General features: G+C 34.0%; 1 protein-coding gene across 1 annotated transcript in view; it reads left to right on the top strand.

The window, feature by feature from the left end:
- The window catches only part of LOC118200366 (regulating synaptic membrane exocytosis protein 2-like), a 472,906-nt gene that overhangs the window by 89,023 nt on the left and 370,437 nt on the right, over positions 1-13,446 (top strand). Inside the window, 2 exon segments of the mRNA XM_085809579.1 lie at positions 7,064-7,235; positions 9,462-9,744. Of these exon segments, the coding sequence (XP_085665705.1) occupies positions 7,064-7,235; positions 9,462-9,744 (455 nt within the window).

The following is a 13,446-nucleotide window of genomic DNA, read 5'->3' on the forward strand; positions in this document are numbered from 1 at the left end:
CATGTTATTGAAGGTAACACACAAACCCTTTTGGGCATAACTATACATATTACGCCCAAAGGGGCATAATTTGTATTTTTATTTATTTATTAGGTAAGGGGCGTAATATGTTTCAGATTTTCCTTTTTTAACTCAATTATATCTTTGCAGATTTTCAAAGTAAGTCATTTTTTGTCACTTCAAAGATTAGCTACGTATATCCTCCTCAGTCCAGTGCTTGCTGACACTTACATATACTATTTTGAACTTAAATTATTTTTAAAAAGTTTTGTTTTGTTTTGCTGATGTACTGAATTTTTAGATTGAGGATATTGTCTCGTTTTGTCTGTTTTGAATTCGATTTATCAAGTTATTCAATTCATGTTGGAAGATGAATTAAGAAATAATTTTCCTTTCCTTTTATTAGTTAGCAACAGCCAGGGTTGCCCAAAATATGGTCTGCCTGTCAAATATGGTCTATCCAAATAGCGTTTTGTGGGCCAGATTTTTAATTTAATTCTATAGTTTAAAACGAAAGCTGAAACTTGTACAACAACGAAATCTTGAAAAATGAAAAACATCTGAAGAATATGTTTCTCAATTATGAGATGAGTTAAAGCAAAAAAAAAGAAGAAAAAACTGTCAGGACTTCGGAATTACAGAATGAAATCTCTATGAATAATTAATACACATTAATGATCTTCTTATCAAACTTTGATTGCTGAAGAAATAAAGTGAACTGCATTACTGTCGGATGGAGAAGTGGGAAAGCCTGCGTGGACATATCTAACCTGTTGCACGCTGTGATAGAGTTAGGACGTTTCGCATAAGACCATTGCTACGTGCGTAAACGATTTAGCAAACAGAAATGAAATCTTACTAGTTTTGAATTACATGACTCTTACAGCACAGAATCTATCCGCTTTACGATTCTTACAATGTAGCATTATAATACAAAACTGACGATTTTTCAATATGGCATGAATCTTTATCCTAAAAATTTATTTCATCCTTTTTTTTCCACGAAACTTTATGTTCTTTTATTATTACCATAATTGGTAGCACATAATATTCTGATTGGTGGTTACAAGAATAAAAATCAGAAAAATAAAATTAGGATCAAAGTGGCAGATGAATGAATACCGTCTTATCAGAATTTTGCGCATTATACATCATCAAATACGTAAGCAAACACACACATACACAAAAAAAATTAAATACGAAATTTGAAAGCTTTCAGATTTTATATTACACTCAAAGGGGCTTTTTTTTCCCTTTAAACACACGTAGAAGTTCGAGAGGAATTGGGATAATGTCTCTTCGGGCCAAAAACATTTAATAACAACATAACTCTAGAGTTTCCGATTGACACTTTCGCGCGCTGGAGATAGAAATGTTTTTTACCGTACAGTATTGCGATTGCTCGCTTTGAAATAGCTGAGTTTTTAATCAAAAATTCGTTAAAGTCTTACAAAATATGAAATAGACAATAAAATAAATTCCAACTTCCCATTTCGGGCTTTCAACTGTTCATATTTGCATGGAGAACCACGTTGTTCTTCATTACTTAATTTTTTTTTAAACCTAATACTGGATGGTAATATTTGGTCGTACAATTTGAAAAGTTATACAGCGGTTAGTGTGATTCGACGCAATATGCCATTTCGAGACGAATAGCCCTTCTGGATTAATGCCACTTTGAGCTAAAAAAATAATGCGAGGCCTGAAAAGAAAAAGCAGTATCAGCCTCTGTTATATTAGCTTCTTAGTGTTAGAGCTAAAGACAAAAACTACATTACTATGTACCTCAATATTAATGAGTAAATTTGCATACACGTTTAAGATCCGCTTCTAATGTTTTCAATTTTAAAATATTTTTTTGCATAAAATAAAAGAATATAAAAATTTGGAATGTCTACTTTTATTACATTTTTATAGTGCTCTTGACAAAATTTGGTGTTCAAGTTTTTTTCAAATTTTGTTTGCATGAAAAGTTTGAACAACCCTGTGGTATGTCTTTCTTCGTTTGCGTTCCTCTTCATTCTAATTCTTGTCATTCTGCAGAATAAAAAAATGCTCCTTTCTCTTCGTACATTTATTCTGATCTTAAGATTTCTTCTTTACAACCTTTTCTTTCAAGAATTCAATTATGTGAAATATGTATGTTGCCAGCGACAGGTGCGTTTCTTGCACGTTTACTAATAAAACCTTTGAACTGGTCTTATTTTGCATCATAAAAGGCATTCTTCTCTCAGAAATAATCACGATAATCTTCTCAAAATCTCATATTTTACTTTTTCATTTACTAAATTGATAGGATTCTCCAGTACCTTTAAAGTTACGTTCTCATCTATCAACAAGTTTCCGTTCTTGGTGTTTAAGGAGGACGGGACGAAAAACTTCTCCAAAAGGTTATTTTTCAGTTTAAAGCTTAAACAATGGAAAAGATTCCTCCCATTAATAAAAATGTATATTTACAACTTTTGTTTCAATAAAGGATGTTACTGCACACTTAAAAATGTAATAAAACACCAATTTTGCATTTAATAAGCAACTTTCAAAAATCTTAATAGCAAGTAAACTTGTAAAAGAATAATTACACGGGTGCAAATAAAATCCCACCGAAAGTTTTAATACCTACGTGAAACATCATGTTTAAACATATCTCAAATATTTTCAATAACCTATTTCCGTTTAACGTTCCATTCCGTTACATTGGAAAACGTTACAGACCATGAGATTTAACCTAGAAAAAACAACGAAGTGGTTTTCGCAAAATTAAGAATTTCCGAAATCTAACACGAATTAGTTTAAAATCTATTGAAAGAGGTTTGAATTTAAAATAAGATTAAATAAAGAGGAAAAGGACTACTTAAATACTTGGAGAAAAGAAATATGGACACATTCTTAAAACGCATGCAGTTTTAAATGATGAAACGATCTAAGAGCAAACTTAATTAGCTGTCTTATTTTTCCTGTTTAACCTTCTTTTGCTTTGAAGAGTTGTCGTATGCACACTGAATAGAAGTCTAACTATACTTAATATAACTGGGATAAGAGGTGAAACTTAATTAAACGATTTACTAAACCTGCACCTTGTAGGATGGCTAATAAATACTAGCAACGCTACTTTCGAAATTTCAGTAATGAAATATTTAAATAAGTCTAACATATAAACTAGCTTTTACTACGAAATAAACGTGACTCCAGCTAATGAAGATTCTATTCCTATTCTCTAAAAAAACAAAATTCACTCGCGAATTTCACAGGTCGGGTTGATAGGAGGCTTAATAGTCACAGGCTAATTGTGGATGGTTAACCAACATGATGATGCCCACTTTCAGCCGTGGAAGTTGAGCTGAAAAGGAAAATAGTGGATATTTAGCCGAAAATTCTCCCTTCCGCTCTTCTCCCATTAAGAACTTGTAGCATTATCTTAAAACTACAAATTGTCTCGCTACTTAAACTCAAAATAATTTGTTTGAATCTGGTAAAGAGCGACTTAAAATAATACTTAAAAGATCTACTTAAACTCAGAATAATTTGTTTGAATCTGGTAAAGAACGACTTAAAATAATACTTAAAAGAGCTACTTAAACTCAAAATAATTTGTTTGAATCTGGTAAAGAGCGAATTAAAATAATACTTAAAAGAGCTACTTAAACTCAAAATAATTTGTTTGAATCTGGTAAAGAGCGACTTAAAATAATACTTAAAACAGCTACTTAAAATAATTTGTTTGAATCTGTTAAAGAGCGACTTAAAATAATACTTAAAAAAGCTACTTAAACTCAAAATAATTTGTTTGAATCTGGTAAAGAAACAGAAGGAACAGAAAAGAGTTAAGTAAATAAATATTATTATTTTAAATAACCTTATGACTGATAGTACATCTTATCAATTTTAAAGTAAACTTCATAGTTTTATCTCAGTACTGAATAAATTTCATAACTTTTCTTTAATATAATTTTTGTTAGGCAGTCATTAAAAAGATGAATTTATTTAAAAGGGAGTATTTTCTGTGTTCTGGCTTAATTCCAAGTTTGTCTGTTTTTGAGCAATATGCGCTTTATAAGTGTGGGCATAAAACATGGTTAGAAATTAGAATATGTGCGTTCATAATCATACTATAAAATTATGTATGAGTGAAACGTATTTGCTTTATCGTACAATAATTATAAAGATCTTAACTTCTCATCGAAGTTTCATAATGCTATTTTCATATTTAAACAATAACCCAGTTTTACAGCTTTCATTTGTCGCGCACTCATCTCAGCTCCATTAAATTTTCCAATTAGGTTTTGGCTATTGAAAAATTTATAATTTTCGTTGTCAGTGTGTTTTGACGTGTATCTAGGAGCTGGATTCAAATTACATGAACTTGTTGCTACAAAAACAGTAATAAATAAATTTTCAGTACTTAATCCTTCATTAGCTGGTACCTTAACCACAGTTCTGTCTTTAGTTCCGATAAAATTATTCAAAAGCTCTCCTTCAGCTGATGTAGTAGACTTTTAAAGTATTTTTCTTTTTTTATTGCGTACTTTCGTGGTGTAACTAGAAGCACGTCTGATTAGCCAAACAGGAAGTCCGGAGTTAAAATCTCGGCGAAAGCGAGTAATTGATTTTCATAGTTTCCTAGCTTCAAAAAGTTCTAAATAACACTACAGTTGAGCGAACTAAAATGTAGTAAGTGCACACTACAATAGATATATAGTAGACAATATTTCCTTACCTCATGGATCTGACTAGCGGGTTTCCAACTCTTCAACCCTCCTTAAGTGGAAGAGAATATAAAGTATGCCCCCCTTTCCAAACCGCTTACCTTCGTGGTGTAATTGAAGCTACAATCGCAAGGTCCGAAGACTAAATCCGGAGGGGGTGAAGACTGTTCAATTTTCACCCCTCCGGATTTAGTCAACACATTTAATACCGTAAGATCCCCAATACGTAAGAACATGAGTAATGTAAGCAACACTTACTAAAAGAGAAATCAGAGGGATAAAAAGAAGCTTTATTGAAAACGTAGCATGGAGCGCAATGCGACTGAAGGCCGAAGCATCCCTGTGATGGGTGTCCAGCAAGATACATCCGGTCTTTAATAGGGGATATGATCTCCCCTGACTGCTAGGCAGGTTTCACAGCGTCTGCCCATGCTGAGAATGAGGGTGTCAATGAGTTGTTGAGGCATTGCTGCCCATTCGTCTTGCAGCGCTAATCGAAGCTCCGGAATCGTTACTGGTGGTAAGGTACGAGCTGCCAAGCGTCTGCCTAGAAAATCCCATACATGCTCGATGGGATTGAGATCCGGAGATCGTGCCGGCCAATCCATACGTACAATATCCTTACTCTCTAAGAGCTGTTCGGCAGCTACTGTGCGATGACATGGTGCATTGTCGTCCATGAAAAGGAACTGCGGACACATAGCGCCTCTAAAAAGACGCACATATGGAAGAAGAATCTCGTTACAATAACGGGTCCCGTTGACTGAACCTGCGTCGAAGATGTGAAGGTCTGTACGACTACCAAGCATGATGCCTCCCCAAACGAGAACACCGCCACCTCCATACCTGTCCCTTTCAATGATGTTCGAGGGATGCTTGCGGCTTCCCCGCTCTCTCCAAATGAGTATGCGATGAGAATCGCTACTCAGACTGAATCTGCTCTCATCTGTAAAGAGTACTCGTCCCCATTCATTGTCTCTCCAATTCCGGTGTTCCCGGCACCACAGAAAACGCCTTCTCCGATGGGCAGGCGTCAGAGGTACACACCGTACAGGACGTCGTGCAAACAGACAACCACCGTGCAGTCTTCTGGCCACGGTAAAATGCGATATCGGTCGTCCAGTCGCCTGTGTCGTGTGTCTAGCGATTTCTCCCGCTGTCTGCCGCCTGTTTCTTCTGGCCTGTAAGGCAATATACCGGTCATCTGCGGGTGTGGTTCCTCGTGGACGACCACTACTAAACCCCCAGATAGCTGTTCCTATAATTTGAAATTTTCTCCAAAGTCGTGAAACGATGCTGTGAGCAATTCCGAACTCTGCAGCCACACTTGTCACACTGCGGCCTTCCTCCAACTTCCCAATGATTCGACCTCGAGTAAAAGCATCCAGATGTCGTCTAACAGATTGATTATTCGCCATTTCTCGCTGAGGCAGCAACTTGGTGTGATTTTAACTGCTATACGGCGTGCAATCTCTTTGCCAGAAATACTGATCTTACACCGACAACATGCTTTATACTACTCAGATACTCTCCCATTACGTCTATCTGCATATCTGCGCATGTGCTACCGTACATCACCTTACTTAATCTCCTGATTGGTCTTTCTGTCCGCTCTGCCTCTTCGTTCAGCTGATATGCTAATTTTTCCACTTCGTCCTTAATTTTTGCACACCAGTGTAATTTAAAGGACATTCCTTCCGTTCCTTTTTTTCAAAACTTTCAAAGTTCTAGTGTCTTAGCTTAGTTTGTCCTCGCAACAAAATATTTTGCTTCCGAAGAAGAGGGACCGATGATAGTCATTTTCAAAATCGATGAAGTGTTATGTAAAATAGAGATCCGTCTAATTTTTTGGCTTAAGTTTGCACTACTGTGACATGTAACTCTTCGCTATAAACCATATTAACTGTAAAATTCCGTCATGAAAAAAGAAATTTGTCATAATATCATTAAGTATTCAATAACGATGTTTGTATACAACTCGTCTCGTGTCTCGTGTCTAGCACGAATACGAGCCAATTTCGCTTAAAAAGACATCTACTAAGGCATCCTTCTTCGTTATCTAGGCTTTTCTCTTCGGACATATAAGGTCACACAAGGTCGGATCAGAGCAGGTGCAATCTGTACGGTCTCACTGGGGGGGGGGCAAAATCAAGAAAGTTAACATCCACCCTGTGCTCATTCCTTCTTTTTTCGGATGTTAGCAAAAGCATTAATGCAGCTCTAATTTCAAGATATTATGCTACAGAAATTTCGGTTGGAAAATTCTTATTAAAGGTAGCTCCTGTAAAATATTTGAGTGCTGATATTCTATGATGCTTATGTTCCAGTTTTTGGTAACGGATAATTTTATGTCTTTAAAGGTTGTTATTAGTTTACAAGCTGCATCATCGAATGAATTACCACAATGGTACAACTTATCATTCCATACAGATGGAGATAAGGCTTGCCCAGGAATAATGCCTATGTCTATGACAGGTAGAACATCCGATGAAGGGGTCTTTCCTCAGAAACAGAAGTTTTGTGCCCACACAGGTTAGTCCTTTCTTATCTGTTTTCGATTTTCACGTCTGTCTGGGTGCAAAAAGTTCAAAAGGTAATAATGATAACTTAAACTGATAGGCATATATAGAGGAACGAAAGTTGAAGAATTTAAATTAAGAAGATATATATAATTAAAATCGCACGGTATGCTGAGAAATGAATTGAATAATCAAGAGATAATAATTAAATCAAAGTTCGATAATGAAAGGTGGCCACTTTCCAACAGGAAAGGCTCAAATCAAAATGAAATCAAAAACAATTAGAAATTGAAACAAACACAATTCAATGAAATAAAGCGTAACAAAATTGAAATAAAATATATATAATTTATGTATATAATTATTTAAACATATACATACATATGCATCATATATATGTATAAAATGCACAATAAATTAAAATACGGAATACGTTTAAAATTCATCCTATTCAATTAGGAACAATCGTACACAAAAACAAAAAGGGCGCTGCATATTCTAAAAAAGGGGAGTTGGGAAACTAGCAAAAATAAAAATGAATAAGAAATTTAATCTTTCGGTTTGCATCGTCCTTTCGCTTTTTTCGCCGTCTTCAAAATTTCGTAGTATAGCATTCGATTCAGATAAATCCGCGAGCACATTATTCAGCTTTTTGTTGATAAAGTTAGTTTCTTTTATGAATGAGGAATAACGAAGCTCATTAAAAGAACGGCAAAATGAAAAGTATGCTACTGACTTGAATTGCTTTCATTTCATTCATACTTTCATTGTTCTTTTCATAAATATGTGGAGATTACTTTAACTCTCTAACAGTTATTTTAAATTTAAACATGCTTTACTGTCTATTCTCGTTTCCCACCTAATATTCCCTACCAGAATGAGTTTTAGTATCGTATTTTATGCAAATGAGTTAGAAGCAGTATTTAAGGAAAGTTAAGCTTACTTCGAAAGAAAGAGTTTACGTGTCCTTTGTGGCGCGTGTTTGCCGCGTGGATACTTCGTTCTTAAATCTACTAAGCTAGGCCGTACTGTGTGTGCCGGTTGACAGTCGCTGACTAGATTAGAATTATGGCCAACTACGTTAACAATTTGTGTCTGACTTCGGCTAAATCCGTTTAATTCAGTATTAGATTAATTTCTTATTTTCTTATCTTCTGTTGAAATTCTGAGTGGAGGCTTTACCGTCAGCCCGAGAAGGAGCCATCTGTTATTATTTCTTTCAGTGAATGAAAGGGTATTTTATCTCTTTCCTAGGCTTGTTATTATACACGTAAACTCAGCGATAAGTCGCTCTACAGTTCATTAGATCCTTTTATGCTCTACATAGACTAAGTACCAAGGAACATTACAAATAAAAGAACTTTGAACCACTTTGAAAAAATGAGTAACAAAAGAACATTGAAAAAATGAGTGAGGACTTTCCAGACAACCAGATACTCTTCCATTAAAGGCTTGAGACTGTCATAGCTCTGGAAATTCAATGAAGACGATGTTAAAGAGAGTAAAATTGTATTCATTTAAGATACTGTATAAGAAAGTAATAAACCCCATGACCACTCAGCAGTAACATTATTCCCCGCTCCCCACACCAGTAAATGAGAATGAGATCTCTTTATCAGAGTCTTAAATTATAAAAATCCTCTGCTTTTAATCCAACAAAAAGCTTTTGAACAAGACTTCATCTGTAATTAAGTAATAAAATTAATTAATGACATTGCTCCTTTCCTACTGATGAATAAGACGAACGAATATTTAGAATTAGACTTATAATGTATTTCTGCCGCCTTCTTAGCGTGCCTTCGTGGTGTAGTAATTCTGCACTCTGGGCCGGTATTCCAGAGGTCCGTGGTTCGATTCCCGGCTAAGGTGTTGCATATTTTTAATCTCTCTTGCTTCCAAAAAATACTCCTAATGTCTCTACAGTGGCGTCCGAAATAAAAGGGTGTGGGATGATGATTCTCCTCACCCAGGATTTGGCGATTGGTTCGGTCCCAATCTGACGATCTTGGTCGATGTCTGATTTTATATATCTGTGTTAAAATTTTTCAGGACTTGTAGAAACAAATCTTAAAATGTTAAATGTTCTGTTTGTTAAATATTCTAAATTTAATCCAGCATGTAACTTAACTGCACATTTTATTCGAAATAAAAGTACGAGTAATTGCTTAGAAAGATAATTTTATGTATCAACAGAAATATGCCTTGTACTTTTATTAATTGCATCATGTGTTGGTTTCAGAGCGCCGTATAATGGCTGTAGACTGCAGCTCGCGCTCTTACGAAAAAGATGGACGACAACAGAATGGCCTTCCAATAGATATTACACCCACATCTCCTCAGTATTTCCCAATGAGCGAGCGGTCGCGTCCCTTGGCAACTGCCTCGCCTATGGTCGAATATCCCAGACATCGTTCGAGAGAGGGTGGTTTCGAGAACAGACGTCGGACGCAATTCATAGCCGATCCCGCTTCTAGGAGAACGCCGGATTATTCTTCTAGGTCACTCTCGCCTCCGGAAATGAGGTACAAAATATTTCTTTCTCTGTCTTGTTAACTCTATATGAAATGTATGAAATATTTCAAAACTAGAACACTTAGTTTCGTCTAAAGTACCAATCGGGTATAATTAATGTCCACAATTGTGTACTACATTCCTTTAAGGTGAGCACCTTCAAAAAAAGAAAAATATTTATAAGGAAAAATGTCAAATAATCAAAGCTCTGACGTATCAGGATTATTTGTCACTTTACTAATAACGCTAGAGCAATTAGCGATTTTTTTCTTTTTAACACTGTCATGCAACATTCTATTACGTACAAAGCACGGTAGCTCGAATCTGGTTCTTACTATTATCATTATGTGTCATCATATCATAATATCTTTAAGCATCCGTAGCTCGATGGATAATGGCATGTACTATACTACTATAGTTTGATAAGGAATAGAGTAATTTAAAATTATGATACAAACATGATTGTTACTAAAAGTAATATTTAATTTTGAGAATTACGATACTAAATTTAGAATAGAAATTTAACGAAAAATCTAAACTATGAAAATAAAAATTAAGTTCAAATACTACAAGAAAGATGGCCAAGAATAATGACAGTTTTGTAACAGAACATTTTAATCTCGCGGTAGAAGATTTCAGTTTTACTGCTCAAAATATTTGCGTCTTCACCTAGATACAGTTTGATAATTAAGTAACCTGATAATAATACTTCGCCTTTTAAATTGAAATTGAAATAGCTAACTAAAGTGTTTCCAAAACCTGCGTCTGCAAAATCGCCATTTCTTAAATCTTTTATTCTCTTAAGTGAACACTTTCTAGCATTTTAAATAGCAGGATTTTGTGTGGCTGTTTTTATTTATTTATTTATTTTAGCTACTCGTTTTTACATTCTTCCTTTACTTCAGGCCGCAGATTCAGCCAATGCCTCGCCCTTCCAATGCTCACCATGGCCTACCCCAACCCAAGAACGTCCTAAAGAAACAGCAACTACCACAGGTTCCCATCCCACTTTCGGATGGATATCACCAATTCCTTAAAACTAGAAATTCGGCAGGTGCAACTGCCTCAGGTAAAACGCATTTACTTGTATATTTACATACTTATTTTGCATGAAATTTTTAGTGCAGTTTTTTTTATACGTTTTTACGCCATGCTGCCCTAGACGGTATAATGGTTAGCGGAGGCTGATTGCTACTCAAAAAAACCGAAGTCTAAATTCGACTGTGGCAAAAAACTTCTTTGGGTGCGTGCTGTCTTGTCGCCATCAGTGGGTATATCATCAGACTTTCCTGTGAGCATCCTAGGCAATGCTCCTGGAGATAAGATTGTTAAATGACTGAGAAGTTCTGCTACTCCCATAAAAGCTTTAATGAGCAAGAGCATCCATCACATGCATATAATAATTTTAATTATATATATATATATATAATTTTAATGGAATAATGAAATGAATATAATTTCAATTGGAATATGGACTATTTATTATTTTTTTTTAAATATTTATGTTTTCATTTTACATGTTCGTTATTTAACTTGCTCTTTGTTCATTTATAAATTTACTATTTTTTATTATACTTACATATTAGATAAATATATATATATAATATTTTAAGTGCATAGACGACACCAGTACGTCTAGCAGCTTGCAGTCGTCATGAGCGAGGGTGGATATTTTGACGCGATGCAGCTTGAAATCTGCGTAGTACATGGATGCAAAAACCAAAAACTTTCAGACGTGGCCTTTTATGGCAGAAGTTCGGGAAAAGAATCACGTATTTGCTTGCGACGAGTGGTTATACTAAGTAGATGCATAAGTACAGCTAAACTGCTATTAGTTAATTTTAGGGTTGTAACGTGTAAAGATCTCGAATTTGGGAGTACAAATGAAATAGTGAAGTTAGGGGGCCAGAACATCAAATTCAGAAAATTCAGAATAGTTCATTTTGAGGTTGCCAATCGTTTCTTAGCGCAACCATCGTATTTTGCTATACCTTACATATATATATATATATATACGCATATATTTAGATACTTGTGATAAAAACAAACTTAGAAGTAATGAAGAGTAGAATTTTGATGGCGTAGAAGTGTTGATTCATAATAAATAGGGAATTTGAGGCGAAAGTATATTAAATCTTCATTTTCTATTTCAGCAAACATCTTACGGCCACAAGCAAGTTTGCACATTAAATGTGCCTATTCCAAAAAGCTTACATTTTAAATAAATGTTCAGTAAGATAGAAGGAGCACACAGACAGCAGTCGAGCTAGGACAAAGGGTTAAAAGCAAGTCAGTAATGTTCAGGAGGAAATCTTAATTCAGACCGATTAATTTTTGGTTCTCAATGCCTTTTGATTAGATAGTTAATATTACTGTAAAATTACTATTGGCTGCTTGTGTTTTAGTTAAATTTACATATAACCAGAACGCAGTGTAGAGAGTTAGGTTACTATTTTGAGAATACAGAAGGCAGATTTACGCTGCTAATTTGATCTTTTACATATTCTTTATTTTTCTTATATATATATATTCAAAATAAGTAATTAAAAGTAAATTAAAAAGACTAAAACGTGCGCTAAAGCTGCGGAGTAATAAACCAATAATTGATAATAATTCATAATAGGAAAACTTTCAATATATCATCTCTAAATTAAATTTAAAACCATGAATGAAAAAAATTTAGAATTTAAATTAGTATTTTAAATAATTTGAACTTCTTGTTTAAAAATCTGCTAGGAAAAATCTTTAATCGCAAAAATACCAAAAGTAAATTTTTAAATGTCGAAAAAGTAGCTACTCTCTTTGATCGCAGATTAATCGACTTATGAAGGGGATAAACCAATCTACCATCAATTAACAACAAGTAAATTAATAGAGAGTGTTTCATTTTACTTCCAAGTAAGCTTCAGATTATTTGCTAGACACAACCCATAAGTCACAATCAATATTCAATCCAAATAAAAACATTAATCCTTTTAAGCAAGAAGAATCTTGTAAAACAAAATAGCAAATAATCTTAAAATTGAAGTTTCTCATTAAAAATACAATTAATCTGTACAAGATGCTTACTTTAGAAGACATATTCCCTACACTCTCATTTAAATTAAAAAAACAGAAGTAAACATACTAGAACATTAAAAGTTAATTCAAAATCAAAAGAAGATCAAAAATGATACAAACATAAATTAAACTCAAAACAAGTCGTTACGTAATTCTAAATTTAAAAATAAAATTAGCACATTAAAATAAACAAACATGCCTTCAAAGCTATTTAAATCCAAATGGCTGGAAGTCTAAGTATTAAGTCATGGAAGTAAAAAGGTGTTGCCTTAAAGTGCAGTTTTCTATTTAAGAAAGTTTAGCCTAAATTGGCGAGAAAATCGGAATTCTTCTTGCAGATAATACATAGACTACGCTGTTACTAAAATAGCGTTAAAAGCTGCTACTGGTTTGAATATAAATTCAAAATAAAGTAATTAAATGTAAATTAAAATGCCTAAAACTTGCGCTAAGGCTGCAGAGTAATAAACCAATATTTCATAATAATTTATAATAGTAAAAATTTCCATATACCGTCTCCAAGGAGCACAAATTGCATAGAAAACCATGAATGAAAAAAAAATATTTTAGAATTTAAATAGTATTTTAAGTAGTAATTTTAACTTCTGTTTAAAAATCAGAAATAATATTTGAATTCTAAAAAAAAAAAAAAA

This window comes from Stegodyphus dumicola, chromosome 2 (assembly GCF_044657685.1).
Source record: "Stegodyphus dumicola isolate Sdum_Otavi_A_Nest chromosome 2, ASM4465768v1".
NCBI classification, from domain to species: Eukaryota; Metazoa; Arthropoda; class Arachnida; order Araneae; family Eresidae; genus Stegodyphus; species Stegodyphus dumicola.